At 44.8% G+C, this 21056-nt stretch overlaps 1 protein-coding gene across 2 annotated transcripts in view; it reads left to right on the plus strand.

Annotated features, from left to right (window-relative positions):
* The window catches only part of LOC140388059 (copine-8), a 544832-nt gene that overhangs the window by 280951 nt on the left and 242825 nt on the right, over window positions 1–21056 (plus strand). For both annotated transcript variants that reach the window (XR_011934073.1, XM_072471659.1), the window contains exon 7: window positions 20016–20079. Coding sequence is in view for 1 of the 2 variants with exons in the window: in XM_072471659.1 (XP_072327760.1) it covers window positions 20016–20079 (64 nt within the window). In the remaining variant the exon portion in view is untranslated. The remainder of the gene's footprint in view (window positions 1–20015; window positions 20080–21056) is intronic.

Raw genomic sequence — 21056 nt, forward strand, 5'->3', positions numbered from 1 at the left:
ATCTCCGGGAAACAATTGAGCAGTTAAAAGCGAGAATGGCGGGCGGCACAGTGGCACAATGGTTAGCATTTCTGCCAAATACCTGGATTCGATCCCGGCCCCGGGGCGCTGTCAGTGTGGAGTTTGCACATTCACCCCGTGTCTGCGTGGGTGTCACCCCCACAACCCAAAGGTGTGGAGGTAGGTGGATTGGCCACGCTAAGTTGCCCTTAATTGGAAACAATTTTTTAAAAAAGAGTGAGAATGGCTATCTGCTGAGGATTCACTGCACTAGATGGTTGCACATGTGCAGAAGGCAGAAAGGTCATGCATGTAATAATAATAATCTTTATTGCCACAAGTAGGCTTACATTAACACTGCAATGAAGTTACTGTGAAAAGCCCCAAGCCACATTCCGGGTACACAGGGGGAGAATTCAAAATGTCCAAGTTACCTAATAGCGCGTTTTTCAGAACTTGTAGGCGGAAACCGGAGCACCTGGAAGAAACCCACGCAGACATGGGGAGAACGTGCAGACTCCGCACAGACAGTGACCTAAGCTGGGAATCGAACCTGGGACCCTGGCGCTGTGAAGCTATAGTAGTAACCACTGTGCAACCGTGCTGTCCATGGTAGAGGTTATTGCCCATGTGCAGAGGTTACTTCCAATTTCAGATTGTAAAACATGGCACTTGTCATACCAAACTCTCAATGCTGTTTAGCAGCTCATTGATTTTTCTTAACTACTTAAGTAGTTCCTTTACCTTTTCTCTTTTTCTTTTTTTCTTCTTTCTTCCATTTTTGCTTTTCCAGTATCACACATTAAAGCCAGCCACATATGTGGCATCTACAAATCTAGATCAACATTGAGAGCTAAAATTTTAGATCGCCGAATATTGTACTCAAATAAAGACATTTTCTTACAAGTACAGGTATTTTATGTATTAAATGTACTTTATATGATGCTAATCATATATGGATTAAAGTACATAAGATGAAGCATACAAACGTACAGCCACTTGTTTTTCTTTACATTTCAAACACTATTCAAAACATTTTATATTGCCTTGTAGTACCTCCTATATATCTTTCATTGCTAAAGAAATAAAGGAGAAAGTTATGAGCAAAAATAATATAAATTGGTGCGATTTTTTAATTGATTTCCAAAATTAACTGATCACAGCAGCAACTTCCCCAGAATTTAAGTAGTCAGATTGCTCGACCTGTTTTGAGTTAGAAACATATGGGCTGGATTCTCTGATTTTGGGGCTGTGTCCGGAGGAAGTGTATAGTTTTACGGCGAATAAATCGGCGCGGCCCCAGCACCGATCCTCCGACCGGTGAGGGGCTAGCAGCCGCGACACATAATATGCATGGAGAATTGGCGGGTCCGTGGCCGTGCATGCGCATGGCGACGACCTGCAGCGGTCGCGCCATACAACATGGCGCTGGCCGCGCGCGGACCCGAATTGCAGATAGTGCCCCCCTGGACACCCTCTCGCCACCCATCACCACCCGCCACCAGCCCCCAGCCTCACCGAAGCCCCCCCCCCCCCCCCGCACCTCTGGCCAGCAGCATTGCTCCCCACCCGCCTGGCGGCATTGGACACAGTCCACAGCCGCCACACCAGGTTCACGAAAACTGATAGCACACGTTTCCCGCCCCGTCGGGAATTCGGCCCATCGGGGGACGACCTTCAGGTAAGGTCCTGAGGCGTCCCAATGGCATCCTCGATGATGCTGTTTTGGAGGGGGCGGAGCATCTGAAAACAGCACCGCCCCCGATTCGGTCAGAAACAGGGATTCTCTGCCTGATCACCGATTACGATATCGGCGTCGGGGAACGGAGAATTCTGCCCATTATAGTCAAAACTGAGAAGAAATATAACACCAAAATTGATTTGCCTGTTTGCTTTTCAAAATAACTCTGTAACACCACTTAGTATAATTAAAATCTTCTTCCTAATAATTTAGGAATGTTAGTGAAAACTTGTTCAATGTTAATGGAGTTTTTTTTCAGAAATGCTGCCTTTATTTTAATCCTTTTTCTGTTGGCTGGTTTTGAATTTTGTGTTTGAATATGTCCGTATACGACAAAAATAAACCTGCATTTCCCACGTGTAATGTGTTACAATTGAACAAACTCTTGTTGGAAACATACAGAAGGATTCTCCGCCCCGTTGCGCCACATTTCTGCCCCAACCCGCTGGCGGGATGCTCCGTTACGCCGTCCGGTCAATGGGGTTTCCCATTGTTGGGCAGCCCCACGCGGTTGGGAAACCCCCGGGTTGCCCGCAAAACTGAGCATCCTGCCGGCGGAGATTCCCGCTCACAGAGGCTGAGGGGAGACCTGACTGAGGTCTACAAAATCACGAGAGGTATAGACAGGGTGAATAGTCAGAAGCTTTTTCTCACTGTGGAAGACTCAATTATAAGGAGGCAGATGTTCAAGGTGAGAGGAAGAAAGTTTAGGGGAGATGTGCGGGGAAGGTTTTTCACACAGAGGGTGGTGGGTGCCTGGAGAGCATTGCCAGTGGAGGTGGTGGAGGCAGGCACGATAGCAACGTTTAAGATATATCTTGATAGACACATGAACTGGTGGGGAATAGAGGGATACAGATCGTTTGGTCAATAAGAAATAGGTCTAAATAAGGAATCTGGATCAGCGCAGGCTTGGTGGGCCGAAGGGCCTGTTCCGGCGCTGTAAAGTTCTTTGTTCTTTCGTTGCTACGAGCAATTGAACAAAATTCAGAGTGAAGGAATTTCATTTGTTTCACAACTGTGATGGCCCAAGAGGTGCCTGAAGGGAATAGTTAATCATGGTGGGGCAGGACAAAGTGACAGGGAAACCTTTTTTTATATTCGTTCATGGGATGTGGGCGTTTTTATTGCCCATCCCTGAGGGTATTTAAGAGTCAACCACATTGCTGTGGATCTATAGTCACATGTAGGCCAGACCAGGTAAGGACGTCAGATTTTCTTCCCTAAAGGACATTAGTGAACCAGATTTTTTTTTTACAACAATTGACAATGGTTTCATTGTTATCTTTAGACTTTTAATTCCAGATTTTTTAAAATCAAATTCAAATTTCACCATCTGCGGGATTCAAACCCACGTCGCGAGAGCTGGGTCTTGAAATTACTAGTCCAGTAACAATTCCACTACGCCACTGCCTCCCCAGGACTGATTGCTAAAACGTATACTGGCAACTTTGTAAGGAAGATTTTCAATGAATCGTTTTACCTGCTTTAGATTACCAAACATATTTTTAGCGCTCTATCAGAGATCCCAGTTATAGAAAAATGACATTCGAATGCATATTCAAAAACAAATTGTGCCAATTTCATCAGTTCCGCCTTCTGCTTGTAAGTTGTCTTTTTTCACTCCTCATTCAGTATTTGTAAGGTTTCGAACTCGTTCAGTAATATTTCAAACATTCACCATCACTCAGTTGACAGCTGTGGCTTGTTTTGGTTTTATGAATGGTGCTGAACAGTGACCTTTTTGACCTGTTAGTTTGGCATGCCTCAAGAAACCAGTGTGTCACCATGAAAATCGACTCTTCATATGGAATTCCACCACCAACAAGCACTTTTGAATTTGATGTGATCGTCAAGTATGGTTGAAAAAGTGCGCCAATTAAAGATTGAATAAAAGAACTGCTCTATATTTAGCCACATTCCTCTTACATTCTTCTAATATTAATTAAAAACAGTATTATATACAGAAATTCATAACTTGATAGAGGGTCAGCATTATAAGATTCTTGCAACACATTCCCATCCGACGTTGAGCCAGAACTGGCTAGGCAGAGAGTAGCAATGGAAGGATGCTTTTCTAATTGGAGGGCTGTGACCAGTGGTGTTCCACAGGGATCAGTGCTGGGACCTTTGCTCTTTGTAGTATATATAAATGATTTGGAGGAAAATGTAACTGGTCTGATTAGTAAGTTTGCAGACGACACAAAGGTTGGTGGAATTGCGGATAGCGATGAGGACTGTCGGAGGATACAGCAGGATTTAGATTGTTTGGAGACTTGGGCGGAGAGATGGCAGATGGAGTTTAATCCGGACAAATGTGAGGTAATGCATTTTGGAAGGTCTAATGCAGGTAGGGAATATACAGTGAATGGTAGAACCCTCAAGAGTATTGACAGTCAAAGAGATCTAGGAGTACAGGTCCACAGGTCATTGAAAGGGGCAACACAGGTGGAGAAGGTAGTCAAGAAGGCATACGGCATGCTTGCCTTCATTGGCCGGGGCATTGAGTATAAGAATTGGCAAGTCATGTTGCAGCTGTATAGAACCTTAGTTAGGCCACACTTGGAGTATAGTGTTCAATTCTGGTCGCCACACTACCAGAAGGATGTGGAGGCTTTAGAGAGGGTGCAGAAGAGATTTACCAGAATGTTGCCTGGTATGGAGGGCATTAGCTATGAGGAGCGGTTGAATAAACTCGGTTTGTTCTCACTGGAACGAAGGAGGTTGAGGGGAGACCTGATAGAGGTATACAAAATTATGAGGGGCATAGACAGAGTGGATAGTCAGAGGCTTTTCCCCAGGGTAGAGGGGTCAATTACTAGGGGGCATAGGTTTAAGGTGAGAGGGGCAAGGTTTAGAGTAGATGTACGAGGCAAGTTTTTTACGCAGAGGGTAGTGGGTGCCTGGAACTCGCTACCGGAGGAGGTGGTGGAAGCAGGGACGATAGTGACATTTAAGGGGCAACTTGACAAATACATGAATAGGATGGGAATAGAGGGATACGGACCCAGGAAGTGTAGAAGATTGTAGTTTAGTCGGGCAGCATGGTCGGCACGGGCTTGGAGGGCCGAAGGGCCTGTTCCTGTGCTGTACATTTCTTTGTTCTTTGTTCTATAATCCAGATTTTGGCAATTACTTTTTTTAATATAAATTTTGAGTGTCCAATTCATTTTTTCCAATTCAGGGGCAATTTACCGTGGCCAATCCACCTACCCTGCACATCTTTGGGTTGTGGGGGTGAAACCCACGCAAACACGGGGAGAATGTGCAAACTTCACATGGACAGTGACCCAGAGCCGGGATCAAACCTGGGACCTCAGCACTGTGAGGCAGCAATGCTAACCACTGCGCCACCGTACTGCCCCCTAGATTTTGGCAATTACAAACTAATGTGCAGTGTCAAAAGAGATAAAGCACACCAATCAGTTCCTGCTCAAGTATGCATGCATTGCCTGACCTGTCAGAGCAGCCGGCTAGGCTGCTTCCCATTGATGTGCACTGTCCATATGGCAGTGGGCCTATCCCTGAGACTTGGAATGGGCTCACAATAGAAAGAAAATGCTCAGGGGAGTCATTTATCGGTCCCCAATAACTCGTCAAACTGTCTTTTGAAGTAAGTCAACATGTCAAAAAAAAACATAACTGTGTCAGAAAAGTGATAAATGTTTCCAATAATCTGGTAGACAAAGTAGTAAAGCAGAAAAAATTGAGTTGCTCGATATCCTGTTAGATTTTGAGTCATGCCATGTGAGCTGTCTTTCACTGCTCATTGTCTTTTGGTGTGTTCGAAGTCTAGAGGCAGTGCGCATTTGTGTAATATATATGCATGTATGTGTTTGCATACAAATATATACATACATAAGTGTGTGTGTGTGTATGTATATGTGTACAAAAATGAATTTATATGATGCATTTCACAACCTCAGGATTGCCCCAAAGCACTTTATAGTCAATGAAATGTTTGAAATGCCATCTCCGTTGTATTGTAGGAAACATACATGAACGTATGTAAAATGAGTGTTTATGTGTATATATAAGTGTGTCTATGTATGTGTATAAAACAAATATATTCAAACTAGCATTCTGGTGCAGGTAGACTTCCAGTAGCAGGAGATATTCAGCTTGATCTGAGGGGAATGAAAGATGGAAAAGCAGTAAAAGAATTGAAGAGGTTCATTGGGGGGTTAAGCGGAGAGAAGAATTCCAGTTTGAAGCGATTAGGGAGGGTATGAATGGTGCCAGCTTGATTTGAATAATAAGGCAAGGGGTGGCTGACACATGTGCCAATGCAAACTGCAGGGTAGGGGAAGATGAAACAAATGCCAGCATGATTCAAGAGAAAATTGAGGTGTGCCAATGTTTTTTTGCACAATTAGGTTCCACAAGCAACGGTAAGGTGAATGATCATAATAGCAAAATACTGCGGATGCTGGAAATCTGAAATAAAAACAGAAAGTGCTGGATAAACTCAGCAGGTCTGGCAGCATCGGTGGCGAGGGGAGCACATTTCGAGTCCGGAAGGGTCTTGAAACGATATGTGTGTTTTTCTCTCCACATGCTGTCAGACCGGCTGAGTTTATCTAACATTTTCTGTTTTTATTAGTAAGGCGAATCACAGTTCTTTGGTGATGTAGGATGAGGCAGTAACATAGGCCAATCCTCCAAGCTGCCATGTGGTATTTGCATTTACCAGAATCGCAAACTATAGTATGAGCCCCTGTTTAGCATTTCTTCAGAATGATGATGCCTCATCAATGCACGACATCCTGAATATGATTTTGTCATGGGGTTGGGAAAACCTCCATATCACTCCATGCCATCAGATTGCACAAGCCATGAATTCCACCCATAGATCACCCTTGCTACCTCCATGCCCCCTGTTTAAACGCCATAGCCACTCGTCCTGCATGCACTAGATATAGTCCTCAGGATCCATGCAATAGCAATGGGAATTATGTTAAGATCGTAGAATCATTGAATCCATACAGTGCAGAGGGAGGCCATTCGGCCCATCGAGTCTGCACCGACCCTCTGAGCATCCCACCCAGGGCCACGTCCCTGCAACCCCACCTAACCGTTGGACATTAAAAAGAATAACGTAAGTGTTCCGCGCCGTCGGGAACTCGGCCCATCAGGGGTGGAGCATCGGGGGAGGGGCTTCCGATGACGTGCCAACACCTTTCCAACGGCTTGCGCGCGCAACGTGATGGCGCCATTTCAGTGGGGGTGGAGACTCAAAAACCGGTGTCAAACCGGCACCGCCCTTGATTTGGGCGTCGAAAGGGATTCTCTGCCCGATCAACGATTACGTTATCGGCGTCGGGCAACGGAGAATCGCGCGCAGAAATGCAATTTCCTGTGGTCCTCTCAGTGGGAACCCGGATGTTGGAAGGTGTGTATATGTGTTTTGCAATCCGTGGTCAAAAAGCTGCCATCAATGCTGTGGGGCTGGGAAGGCACAGGATCCAGTTAAAAAACAACTAAGGGAGGATTTTCCAAACCTATTCTTCACCGATGAGTTTGGCCAAAAGCGCTACATGGTTGTCCCCCCCGCCCGCTAGCGATGTAACACGAATCCCAACGTTAAACATTGTGTGTGTGCGGTGTGTGTGCGTGTGCGTGTGTGTTTAAGTGTTCCCTAAAGGATTCTGTCACCCAAACAATGTGGTAAAATTTGTTTGAGCTAGATTTACAATGGAGTGAAACCTCAATAATTCATCATAATGCAGCCTCTTTCCCTCACTCTCTCCCTCAGTGCATAATGCAAATTTAAAAAAAGATAATTTACAGCATGGCCCGCATTTATTGGCCATCACTAATTGTCTTGGAACTGAGTGGCTTGCCTGGCATTTAAGAGTCAGACCAGAAAGGATGGCAGATTTTCTTGAACCTTGATGGGTCTTTATAACAATTGACAATGGTTTTACAGTCATCCTTCGATTTTTTTATTCCAAATTTTTATTGGATTTGAATTTCACTATCTGCCATGGTGGGATTTGACCCGTATCCTCAGGGCATTGCCCTGGGTCCCTAGATAACTAGTCCAATGACTAGTACCACTACACCAGTCTCCCCCTCAATTTTATTCAGACTTGTTTGGCACAGCAATACCCAAGCACTATACAAATCATTAAAAGTGAATTGACTCTTTCTTGGGCTGTGAGGTTGTTTTATGTCAGGCAGAAAAATAATTGATCTTGATGGGCAGTGGAATGAGATATATCTGCAGCTCTTGGCAGGTGGGTCAGTAGGAATATCCTCATTACAACTGCTGTAAACTTTGTACGATGTGCAGTCCACAGGCAAGATGCAGCTGTGATTTAAACAAGAGATGATGAACAAAGCCGGCGATCTAACCACCGCCCTATGCCCAACTCGGGGTGCGACGCGGCTGGTAAATCCTGCGAGAGAATTTATCCGACCCGCCATACCTCACGCTACGTCGTGATCTGTGGGCAGGATCTGTATTTGGCAAAGTTGCATATTAAAATGAGTAGCTAGTCACACTTTAATATGCACTCACCAGATCTACCCCTGCCGTTGGGATCTAATGCCTTCACCTTAAAGTCCCCAGGGGAGTGCCATTCAGCACTGGTCTTCACAAATGGGGACCAGGTGGAATGGCATTTTGGAGGGTTTCCCAGGGGTTCGGGGCCCTTGGGTAGCTGGGCCCTGGGCAGGGTGATGCACTGGCACCCCTGATGCCATCTGGGTATCCTGGTTCTGCCAGCCTGGCGCCCTGGCAGTGCCACCTGGGTATCACTTTGGCACTATCAGGGTGCTCAGGAGGCACTGCCAGCATGGCAGGGGCCCAGCCAGGCTGCCAGTGTCAAGGTGCTCGGGTGGCATTTTGCCCATGCTGGGAATCGGGCCTGGGGGTGCCCTGCCCTTATTAGGTAGGCTGTGGGGGGTTCAATGAACTCTTATAGGTTAGTTGAGGTGGTCCAGGGGTAGCTTTGGAGGCTCCTGAGATCAGGGCGCCACCTGCACTGGTGAGTGAAGCTCCTCAATGCAGGAAATGAGAGTAAGTGTGGCCTCAGTAGGGCATTTCCCATTGAGGCCCCAAAATAAAACAGAGTTCCATTAGATAGCGAGTCTTTCACAGAATTTACAATGCAGAAGGAGGCCATTCGGCCCATTGAGTCTGCACCGGCCCTTGGAAAGAGCACCCCACCCCCACCCTTCCTCTTATCCCCGTAACCCCACCTTACCTTATTTTTTTTTGGGACACTAAGGGCAATTTATCATGGCCAATCCACCTACCCCTGCACATCTTTGGACTGTGGGAGGAAACCGGAGCATCCGGAGGAAACCCATGCAGACACGGGGAGAACGTGCAAACACCACACAGACAGTGACCCAAGCCGGGAATCGAACCTGGGACCATGGGCGCTGTGAAGCCATTGTGCTAACCACTATGCTACCATGCTGCCCGTAATGCGCTGTGAGCGCAGGAAGCACCCGGCTAAACGCGTTCCACATGCGACTCTGTTTCATTTCCATTAGATCACACCCAATATTAATTCCCTTTGCCCCCTGAGGCACCAGGGCATTACATGGCAGGACACCATCCAGTGGGCTAGCTGGGAACTGATAAACTGATCTCAGACAGATGAAAGAAAACAAACCCCCCCCTCGGGGTTTGAGTGTTGCAGTGTTACAATATCAACTGTTAAGTTATCAGATCACCCTATGTATCAGTAATTCATACTGCTGTCATATGAAAGTGAAAAATATTTGTATTTCACACAAAGATTTAGTAACATCTGTTAGCTTTTGGTTAATTAAGCTGGTTGTTAATTACAACACACAAAACAAAATCAACATTGCTAAGCATTGTTTACATCCTATAACTCACAATGATAATAGTTGACTGCTTAAATATGGATTAACCTAACCTTTTCTCTCCTTTAAAAAAAATAAATGCTTCTTTTGCTCCAGTTAGATATTGGGAAGGCTGAAGCCAAATCCATCTCTCTCCCTAACGATAGTAGTGAGATTAGGCCAGTCTGTTTGCAACTTGGTGTGACATTTGAACCTGTGATGAGCTTTCAACCTCATATTCATGCCAACCTTAAAATTCAGATTCCTATCTCGATGACATTGCTGGATGTCATCCCTCTCTCATCTGCTACTGGAGCCCTTTTCCATTCCTCTATGAGCTCAAGACTTGACTATTTCAATGCACCTCTGCCTCGTTTCCCACACCGTACCCTCTGTTAGCCTGAGATCATCCTAAACTCTGCAGCCCGTGTCTTAACTTGCAGTAATCCTGTTCCCCTATCACTCCTGTGCTCGCTGACCTCCTTTGGCTTCTGGTCAAGCAATGTCTTCATTATAAAACTCTCATCCCTGTTTTCAAATCCCTTGCCCCTCCTTATCTTTGCAATCTTCTCCAACTCCACAGCCCTCTGAGATATACACCCCTCTAATTCTGGCCTTTCGTATTCCCAATCATGCTCCACCTTTGGCAGCCATGGCTTCATTTGCCTGTAGGTCCAAGCCCTAGAATTCTATCCCTATATCTCCAATTCGCTTGCCTTGTTTTAGACACTTCTTAACTCCCTGATCAAGCTTTTTATCATCTGGCCTAACATTTCCGAATGTATCTTGCTATTACGATCCCAGACCAGACTCCATAGTTACTAGCATGCCAGATAGAAATTTGTATTTCATTTGTAAGACTGTGAGACCATAAGACCATAATATCTAGGAGCAGAATTAGGCCACTCGGCCCATTGAGTCTGCTCCGCCATTCAATCATGGCTGATATTTTTCTCATCCGCATTCTCCTGTCTTCTCCCCATTACCCCTGATCCCCTTATTAATCAAGAACCTATCTATCTCTGTCTTAAGGACACTCGGTGATTTGGCCTCCACAGCCTTCTGCGGTAAAGAGTTCCACAGATTCATCACCCTCTGGCTGAAGAAATTCCTCCTCATTTCAGTTTTAAAGGATCGTCCCTTTAGTCTGAGATGGTGTCCTCTGGTTCTAGTTTTTCCCACAAGTGGAAACATCTTCTCCACATCCACTCTATCCAGGCCACGCAGTATCCTATAAGTTTCAATAAGATCCCTCCTCATCCTTCTAAACTCCAACGAGTACAGACCCAGAGCCCTCAACCTTTCCTCATACGACAAGTTCTTCATTCCAGGGATCATTCTTGTGAACCTCCTTTGGACCCTTCCGAAAGCCAGCGCATCCTTCCTTAGATACGGGGCCCAAAACTGCTCACAATACTCCAAATGGGGTCTGACCAGAGCCTTATACAGTCTCAGGATTACATCCAAGGTCTTGTATTCTAGCCCTCTTAACATGAATGCTAACATTGCATTTGCCTTCTCAACTGCCGACTGAACCTGCACATTAACCTTAAGAGAATCGTGAACAAGGACTCCCAAGTCCCTTAGTGCTTCTGATTTCCTCAGCATTTCCCCATTTAGAAAATAGTCTATGCCTAAATTCCTCCTCCAAAGTGAGAAAAGGATACTTTGCTCGAGGAATGATTCCACGCACAAATAGGGGTATAGTATATTAAAACAAACGTTATTACTAACGTAAGATTAAAATAACTTTGACATCATGCAAGAAAGTAGCTTACAAATACCTGTTGAACAATGCTTAACAATGACAATGAAACATTAACTCCTAACTGCTATATTTTACCTTTACTCAAGCAAAACCCATCTCAGGTCAAAATCCACTTTTAAATAGAGTTAGCAGACCCAGGAATATTTGCTATAAAGTGATGTCTTGGATTAACTGCTTTCAGAGAAACTGCTAGTCTGTTCACAAACAGATCAAAATTCAAATCCAAAATTCAATATCTGACTGCTTCAGCACCTGGCTCCTCCCATTAACTATATCACATTACTAAAGCTAAACACAATGTCTCAAATTATCTAATCCTCAGGAACTTTCTTTATATAAACAAAATTCCATTAACCCATGTTCAGGTAAATAATATCCATGTCTGGAAAGAATTATTATCTTACGTTTACGATGTTTTACTTGATCCTATGTAGCCAAAGTGTCGGTCTTTTAAATCGGGACTTAAAGAAAAATACTGCAGCAGTCAGATACACACTAATCCAGGCTTTTAATCCTTACTGCACCCAATATATATAATACTATACATATCTAAAATTCCTATGTTCATCACACTTGGTATCATGTTCTGATTTATCGACCTGTGAAGCTCTTTGGGACATTTCATTATATTAAAGGCATTAGATAAATGTAGGTTGTTGCTGTTTTAAAACATGGTAAACCATAAACCTTGAAGTTCTGTATCATATAACCCGATGAACATAGTTTTAGTTTTCAAAATCGTTGCTGAGTTCGAGCAGCAGACGTTGTGAGAAAGTACTTGGATACCGGCAGTAGTTATGGTAATATGATGGTTCCTCAGTTTCGCACATGAGCACACAAAACAAGAAGTTCACTACCTCAAGACATGCTGAAACTGAGCACGCTATTGACCCATTTCTTGAGGACTGTGGGCTCCTGTTGCTGTGGTAAAATGTGGACAAATATCAAATTTTTCTCCTGACTATTGAAAATATGCCATGATGGTGCATCATGGTGATGGGACAGAATGTAACTGTAATCAGATTTAATGAAGTTATCCTTTAGGCCAGAAATTATCCCAAATAGAAAATAAAACAACAGGTTATTGCTTACGGTCAGATTTAATATTTGAATATTTTCCTTATTTTGTTAAATAATTGGTAGTTATGGCAGTTTCACTTTTTTGATGGTGATAAGAAAAGATAGAATTCTGTCGGACCTGCTGCACGATGTACGAATTGAGTTTTATCAGGATTGCAAGTGTGGCATTTGGGCATGTTCATGGGCATAAAGATTTGGCAAAGCCCTCGGTTCACCAGGGGAAAATTTGTTGAGAATGTTGAATTGTTGTTGGGGGAAAATGTGCCAAGATTGAAATTTTCGCAATACATTGGCTGTGAGATTACCAAACTGTTTGGAACTCATTGATCCCTGTGGCTAAGATGTGCAATCAGTCCTGTGGAAAAGACATGCTGATAACCACGCTGGGTATTGCATTGTTTCAAAGCAGTGTGCAGCAGCTCATTTACAACTCTTGATAGGGATGTGCTGAACAGCACTCCTGACTTATTGGCATTGTTTGTGTCTGAGATAGGTTATAATTAGATATGTGTTGCCATTTTGTTTCTTCAGTGCAAAGCATATAAATTACATCACAGCAATTGTTATGTTGTTTTAAAAATAACGTGTGACCATCCGTTAGTATTGGATGATGTGGTAGACCTTGCAATTAGATAGTCTTTACATGGTAAAGCAAAATAAAATGAAAGGTGACGGATAACAAGGAGGATCTTGGGAGGAATTTGTTTTGTAAAATTTGGAATATTGACTGTAATATCCCGCATGGGACCTACAGGGTGAGAATGATTATCTTCCCTGTGGTCCTTGCGGAGTATGTTTTGCCCACTCACTCAGCTTGCCCCAAATAAACTCAGAAGCATATCTCTGCAGCCTCCTCATAGCTCACCCTCCCACCCAGCTTTGTGTTATCTGCAAATTTGGAGATATTGGGCGCAATTCAACGGAAAAGACATCTATGTCCGGTTTTGGGCACGTTTAGCGGGGTATTTCTTGGTGGCGCTATTCAACGGCACTTTGCAGTTTTTCTCTCTGCCAAGGCTGCACTTGGAGTGATTTCCTGCTGCCAAGCCAGCAGGAAAGGCTCCTTGCAGGTGGGGGTGCTATTTTGTCTGGCTGCACCAATCTCATCCCCCCCTTCTCCCACATTTCTCCCCTCCCTGTTTTCAAAACTCCTGCCCCCCCCAACCACACGGAGCTCCCTGGGAACACCCCACACCCACCCCCCCCCCCCACCTGGTAAGGCCCCGTCCTTGATTCCTGGCAGTTCCAACCTGGCACCCTGGCACAGACACCCTGGCAGCATCCGGGTGCAATTGCCAGGGAGCCCAGGTGGCACTGCCAGGGTGCCAGGCTGGCAGTGCCTATGTGTCTGGGTACCAGAGGGAGTGCCAGGTTGCCACCCTGCCCTACCGCTGACCACCTGGCGGTATGTAATAGCCTGGGAGACCCCTCGGGTGCATTACATCTATCCATGTTTGTGGAAAACCAGTACTAAATGGGGCTTTGGTGAGGTCTCCCATGCACGGCCGTTAGGTCCCGGAGAACCCTGCGAATGCACATTTAAATAAGCCTAATGGTTATTTAAATATGCAAATCTGGATCACGCCCAGTGTGGCTGAGATCCAGATGGTGACGTCTCACGAGATTTTGTTAATCATCGCAAGCCATTGCGAGCGTCACAAATCTCGCAGCAGGCCTCTCGCGAGATTCAACCGCCTCATCCCGACACCAAGTCTGCTGCAATGAGGCCGCTAAATCGCGCCATTATTTAGTCCCCTTGTCTAAATCAGAGATCAGATTGGAGGAGACTGTTCATGGTCTGAAGTTGTTGAACTCAATGTTAAGACCAAAGGACTGTAAAGTGCCTAATCGGAAGATGAGGCGCTCCTCCTCCAATTTGTTTTCAACTTGGCTGAAAGATTGCAGCAGGCCAAGTATGGAAAGGTGGGCATGGGAGCAAGATGGTGAGTTGAAATGGCAAATGGCAGCAAGGTTGTAATCATGCTTGCAGACTAAGTGAGGGTGTTGCACAAAGCAGGCACCCAGTCTGCATATAGTCTCCCCAATGTAGAGGAGACCACATTGTGCGCAGCAAATAAAGTAGATCAAATTGAGGGAGGTTTAATGAAGCACTGGTTCACCTTAAAGGAGTTTTTGGAGCCTTGGACGGTGGGAAGGGAGGAAGTACAGGGGGCACTTGTTGCACTCTGCGATTGCATGGGATTGTGCCATGGTAAGTGGATGAGGAATTGGGGGTGATGGAGAAATGCACCAGGTTGTCATGAAGGGAACGATTTCTATGGAATGCTGATGGGGAGGGCGGTTCAGGGGAAGATGTCTTTGATGGTGGCATCATGCTGGTTTTAAACATATGGATTGCTAATAATGAAGCTCTACTGTGACTGAAATGTGTTTCTGAATGTCTTCTCTACTCATGTGTGGCAATTTAAAATGCTGTATAGCAAAAACAGATCAACAGCTTCAAAACAAAGACGATAATTGAAAATCCGACCTCAGTGTAGGTGTTTGACATCTATTCTGTGGATGGTGGGGCAGTTGATAGTTGGGTGGAATTTTAACCCTAATAACCTGGGCTGGTGGCCGGTAAAAATGCCCTGGTTACTTTCTTAAAAAACTTATTATTTTATGGGATGGGGGCCTCACTGGATAGGCCAGCATTTGTTGCCCATCCCTAATTACCCTTCAGAAGGTGGTGGTGAACTGCCTTCTTGAACCACTGCAATCCATGCGGTGTCAGTACACCCATGTGCTGTTAGAAAGCCACCGTGATCGGGTTGTTTCTAATTCTAAATGAGGCTTCTTCCCTAATTTACTTACGTTAATTGAGATCCAATTACTCCATTGGGGCCCAGCAAGCAATTTGGTTTGAGCAGTGAAGTTCCCATTGCGGCAGGTGAAGAGGATCAGGAGGCTGAACAGACTATCCAGGGAGTGTGTGAAGCCAGAAAGAACAAGGTGCCCCCCCTTTGTCCAGAAACACCTTCATTTCAGCAAGACCTCCCCTTCCTCACATTTATCTGTTTCCATGGAGCACACACTCCTACTCCAATTTCCTGGAATCCAGCAGATGCTTCTATCTTTCTGCCAGCCTCATCTTTGTAGGAAATAGAGCAACTATGAATGAATTGGTTTGGCTTCAATTGACATGAGTGAGCAGAAAGCCATCATAAAATTGGGCGTCACGGTAGCACAGTGGTTAGCACAGTTGCTTCGCAGCTCAGGGTCCCAGGTAATTCGATTCCCGGCTTGGGTCACTGTCTGTGCGGAGTCTGCATGTTCTCCCCGTGTTTGCGTGGGTTTCCTCTAAGTGCTCCGGTTTCCTCCCACAGTCCAAAGATGTGCAGGTTAGGTGGATTGGCCATGCTAAATTGCCCTTATTGTCCAAAAAGGTTAGGCGGGGTTACTGGGTTACGGGGATGGGGTGAAGGTGTGGGCTTGTGTGGGGTGCTCTTTCCAGGGGCAGGTGCAGACTCGATGGGCCGAATGGCCTCCTTTTGCACTGTAAATTGTCTGATTCTATGACAAAATACTGATTCCCAGTCAGTTACAAATCACTACCCATAGTCGCACCTTTACAGATATTTCCCTAAAATGACAGTGGAGCAGGTGATTTAAGGTTCTTCCTTCACCTGAAGACATCAACTAGATCAGAAACCACAAGTAAAAAGGGGGTTCCTGTCAGAAACTTCAATTGAATAAACAAACAATCCCTTCATAACCAGCAAATTAGATTCAGTTGTAATAATCAATTTTGGTAACACTCCACTGGATTGTTACTTTGGGTTCACCATTAAATAGACACCTCCAAGTTTCAATATGCTGCACAGCTATGAGAGAGCAACAAACCAAATTTACAGGTTTTATGCATAGAAAAAACCCAACATAATGCCAAAAGTAGGAAACATCGTAATAAGTAATCAAGAATGTCTGAAGCTGCTGCAACACGTCTACAACTCTCTTCTGCTGCGTAGTTATTTCAACGAGCTGGCTATCTAAGTGATACAATTTCCCCAGTCCACATCAGTGTTTTGATCTTATTTTCCTTATTATGTCCATGAGGCTATTATAAATGTGAATGTGTCCCAGACTCGATTGACTTCAGTCCAGTTGATAATGCTATGTAATCTCACCCCAAAGATGCATGAGTAATCTTTTCATTAAGAGTTTGGTCATTCAGAGCTGTAAACCTGTACGAACAGGTTCAATCCATAATACATGCTTTTGATACTGCTCCCAAGGCATTAATATCCATGCGCAGTGCATCCAGTAGGATTACATGCCAAGCAACATTCAGCACTGTCACACTGTCACCAGAACAGATGCTTTCAATTATTTTGCTGCAAGGGAACTGTGTCTTGAAAGCTTATATGATCCCCTGGTATGGTAACCGTGCAAAGTCTGCATCGCCTGTGGATAGAAACAACACTTCTCATTGAAAAGGCTCAAATGTTGTTGGGCTGTAAAATGAGCATGTTTTTCTCCCCCCATTTCGAGAACCAAGCTGTGGTGAAGTTGTTCAAGCGTTTTGACTGATTCTGTGATCAAACTCTTTAAGTTGTGAACCCCATGACAACGCAGAAGATTTACAGATTTGATAATGACTACCGGATGGCACTATAACTATCCCAGGTACCAACATCAAGGCTGCAAGAGAACACCACTGTGACTGTCACAACCTGGGGTTAAGCAGGTCATGGGACACTAATGAGACTGGAGGATTGATATTCCCAAATGATATTCCCACTGAGGGGTGGGGCATGCCCTTCTACACCCCATAGGGCCATGAACTGTGAGCTGGCTGCTGTAGTAGAGTAACTGCTCTGTACCCTTGTTCTGTTTCCTTTGACTCAACCTGTTCGGCTTGATATGGACTCCTTTCTGGACCTTTAATAGTGACTGCCTCACTTTTTTGCTCCTGATTGGAATGACCTTGTATATCAGCGTGCTGGTCCAGATGACCCTCTGAACGATCCTAGTCTTGTCACAAGTGGAAGTTTCAAAGTCATATAAAGGGTCTGACAAAACCTCCCTACAACATTAATATCATGTGCCTATTCATTACCACGAACTTTCCTGCAAGAATTTTCTTGAATGCAATTGTCATTTAATGTTGTGTGCAACTAAAATACGCTTGTCTGGATGTGAAAAAAGCCTTTCCCATTATATTGCGAACGCTTATTTTAACAAGAACTGAACCCCTGGCAGCACACCCTGTGATGAGGCATATTATATCCAGTGTGTTTGCAGCATCACTGACCTGTCTAAGTTTAAGAATTTGTGTTTTGGTGTTCACCCAGTCATCACTGTTCACTATCAGCTTAAAGAGAGTGGGCAGAATCTTACCATAGGTTTTCAAAGTGTCAGATTCAGACTGAACACTGGCGTGTAGCTCTCCAGCTGCACAGACCAGTTTTCTCTCGAGCGTTCTAAGTTTTTAAAAAATGAGTGGGCGGGTTTACGCCATGAGTCTGGTGGGGCCGGGCCTCACAGAGTCGGCAAGGCTACATACTTAGCTCACTAAGATCAACATACACCACAGAGATAGAGAGCTCTAAAGAGCCCCCAGATCAGCACTGAAGCAAAACTCTTCCTTCACCTTCCCCCCGCCCCAACCCACCTGGAATTATCAAACCCCCTCCCCATTATCATGGTAGTACCGCCGGTATTCCCCCTACCCCTTCATTGCCTGCTCCCCCTGTACCTGTCAGTTACCCTCTCATTGTCAGCTCTACCCCCCACCACACATAACTAGAAACCCCTCCCCCTATGGGGCTCCCAACTTATTCATCTGCTGCACCGGATGTGGGAGGACCAAATCACAAAGTCGGCAGTCCTTTTAAAAGCAGCATCTCCAGGTTTGACTGTTGTCAATGAGAGGGGCTTTGTTAGCTCGGGCACATCTGCAGGATGGAAGACAATAGTATACCCAAGGACTTTATGCATGGTGAGGTAGTTGGAGCCAAATTACTAGTTGGACATCCAAAGCTCCTCTTCATGGATGCTTGAAAGTATAATATGAATTCCCTGAACGTTGAATATGGTGCCTGGGAATCACTGGCTCATGACAGGTGAAAATGGCAACACCTCCTGTGGGCTGGGATATATCACTGCAATAATTTGTGGCTACAACACCGTGGCAACATACACCAATGTTGAAAATAGCAACCCACAATGGCAACTAATAACTTCATATGCTGCATTTTTGGCAGAGCCTACTTCTCAAAAATCGGCCTCTACAACCATCAGCAAAGTTGCGCCCATATGATGACACCCCATCTGAAATGGATGGAAGGGTGGGACGAAGGCTGAAAAAGGGTGGCAGGTTTAACGAGGAAGGTGGTGGGGCGGGGGGGGGGGGAGGGAAGAGTGTCAGGGAATGGGGCGGGGATTTCATAGATTTCATAGAATTTACAGTGCAGAAGGAGGCCATTCGGCCCATCGAGTCTGCACCGGCTCTTGGAAAGAGCACCTTACCCAAGGTCCACACCTCCACCCTATCCCCATAACCCAGTAACCCCACCCAACACTAAGGGCAATTTTGGACACTAAGGGCAATTTATCATGGCCAATCCACCTAACCTGCACATCTTTGGACTGTGGGAGGAAACCGGAGCACCCGGAGGAAACCCACGCATACACGGGGAGGATGTGCAGACTCCGCACAGACAGTGACCCAAGTCGGAATCGAACCTGGGACCCTGGAGCTGTGAAGCAATTGTGCTATTCACAATGCTACTGTGGTACCAAGTCGCTCAGAGGATGCGTTCAGTGGTGTTGACGGTGGTGTTGCAGGCGACTTTCTGCCTCACCCTGCTCTGAGATTCACTGAGCTTCCCATGGATGCATAATTAATGTGCTGACCAGCGGAGGATTGTGTGTGCTCAGACCTCCTTATGCCCAGCAGGAATCACACTGACTTCCCCACCCAGCCCGGACTTAATCACCTGAGTGGAAAATACCACCCGATGTTTTTATGAGTTTAAGCACTTATTGCACTTATTGCTCTGTGGTAAGCTGGAGAGTTCTGTGCAGTATCGTTTCATTTTATATTGGTTACTCATGCTGTAGATGTCAATTGTGGCTGAACATTCTCGGTGGGTAAACCCGAGAAATGTGTCAACCAACAACATAGAACCTCTTGAATGTTTTCATTGTCTCAGCTACTCCCTTTGTTCTGGCTATTTTTGACTCATCACTTTTTGATCTTTACAACTGGCAGTTTTCATTCCTGATCGCCTTACCTGCTCAGTTGCGATTTGATGCTGGCCTGTGAATGAGATTTTAGCCAATGTGGTTTGGGTTTGACATGGAGATTTGCATCCATTACAACGTGATGCTGATAAGTGAGGCAGGAGCTGTGATGAATAACCAGAAAAATGGATGGCACTAATGTGGAAGTCGTTTTTTTGAGCATGATATTGAATAACTTACAGTCCCCCGATGGTGACACTTGCTACGACTGTGTGTAATTGAAACAAAGATATTATCCAGAGGCATTGAAAGATCAAGTAAAACATTAAATATTCTGCCAGAAGAATTTGTGGAGCAAAACGAAACAAAAGCACAGATATTTATTTTCTTTCTTTTTTTAAAATCCAACAGGGGAATTCCTGGAAAGAAATGCGGAGCAATTATTCTAACAGCAGAAGAATTGAGCAATTGCCACGTAAGAACAAATTATTCACCTTCCTCTAATTTAAATGTGATATAATTATTGTAGCGGAGGGCCATCAAAGTTACCTATTTGAATTTAGACTTTTGTATAGCATAAACCTATTTCTAATAATTAAATAATGGATTGTCTCTCGTAAGCAGATCTCCATTTTTTATGTTTCAGTGATAATAACTAATAAATATTAGCAGGCATTATGAATCATTGATTTCTGACTGGGCTCAGTTGATAATGGGCATTGGGAATTCAGGAAAGCCTATGTCTCAATGACAATATGGGGTTTTTGATTCATAATAGTCATCAGTTTTCCCCTATTCTGATTCCGAGGAGTCTTCATCAAATAGAGATAAGAAGACACCATGCACATTGGAAACATGCAAAAAGAATGACAGAACTACAAAAGACTATTGACTGGAAGATGTAGGAGCAGAAATAGGCCATTCAGCCCATTGAGTCTGCTCAGCCATTCGATGAGATCATGATATAATAATCCTCAACTCTACTTTCCTGTCTTATAACCCTTGATTCCCTTACTGATTAAAATTCTATCTATCTCCGCCTTGAACATACTTAACGACCCAGTGCAATGTATCAGAGAATACATTCCTGCTGGTTATGCGTCAGGGGCTGTTTAGCATGGGGCTAAATCACTGGCTTTGAAAGCAGACCGAGGCAGGCCAGCAGCACGGTTCGATTCCCGTAACAGCCTCCCCGAACAGGCGCAAGAATGTGGCGACTAGGGGCTTTTCACAGTAACTTCATTTGAAGCCTACTTGTGACAATAAGCGATTTTCATTTCATTCATGTGCTGTGCAGTGGCGTCAGCAGAGTGTTTGTGTGGGCTCTGAGCAGATCGGCATCTTGATTGCATTCAGCAACACCTTCAATAATCCTCTCCGTGTCTTACACGAATCCAGGGTGTGGGTACCTCTATACCTTTTCTCTTTGCGGTAACAAACAAATACCACAGG

This window comes from Scyliorhinus torazame, chromosome 13 (assembly GCF_047496885.1).
Source record: "Scyliorhinus torazame isolate Kashiwa2021f chromosome 13, sScyTor2.1, whole genome shotgun sequence".
In the NCBI taxonomy this organism is placed as follows: domain Eukaryota; kingdom Metazoa; phylum Chordata; class Chondrichthyes; order Carcharhiniformes; family Scyliorhinidae; genus Scyliorhinus; species Scyliorhinus torazame.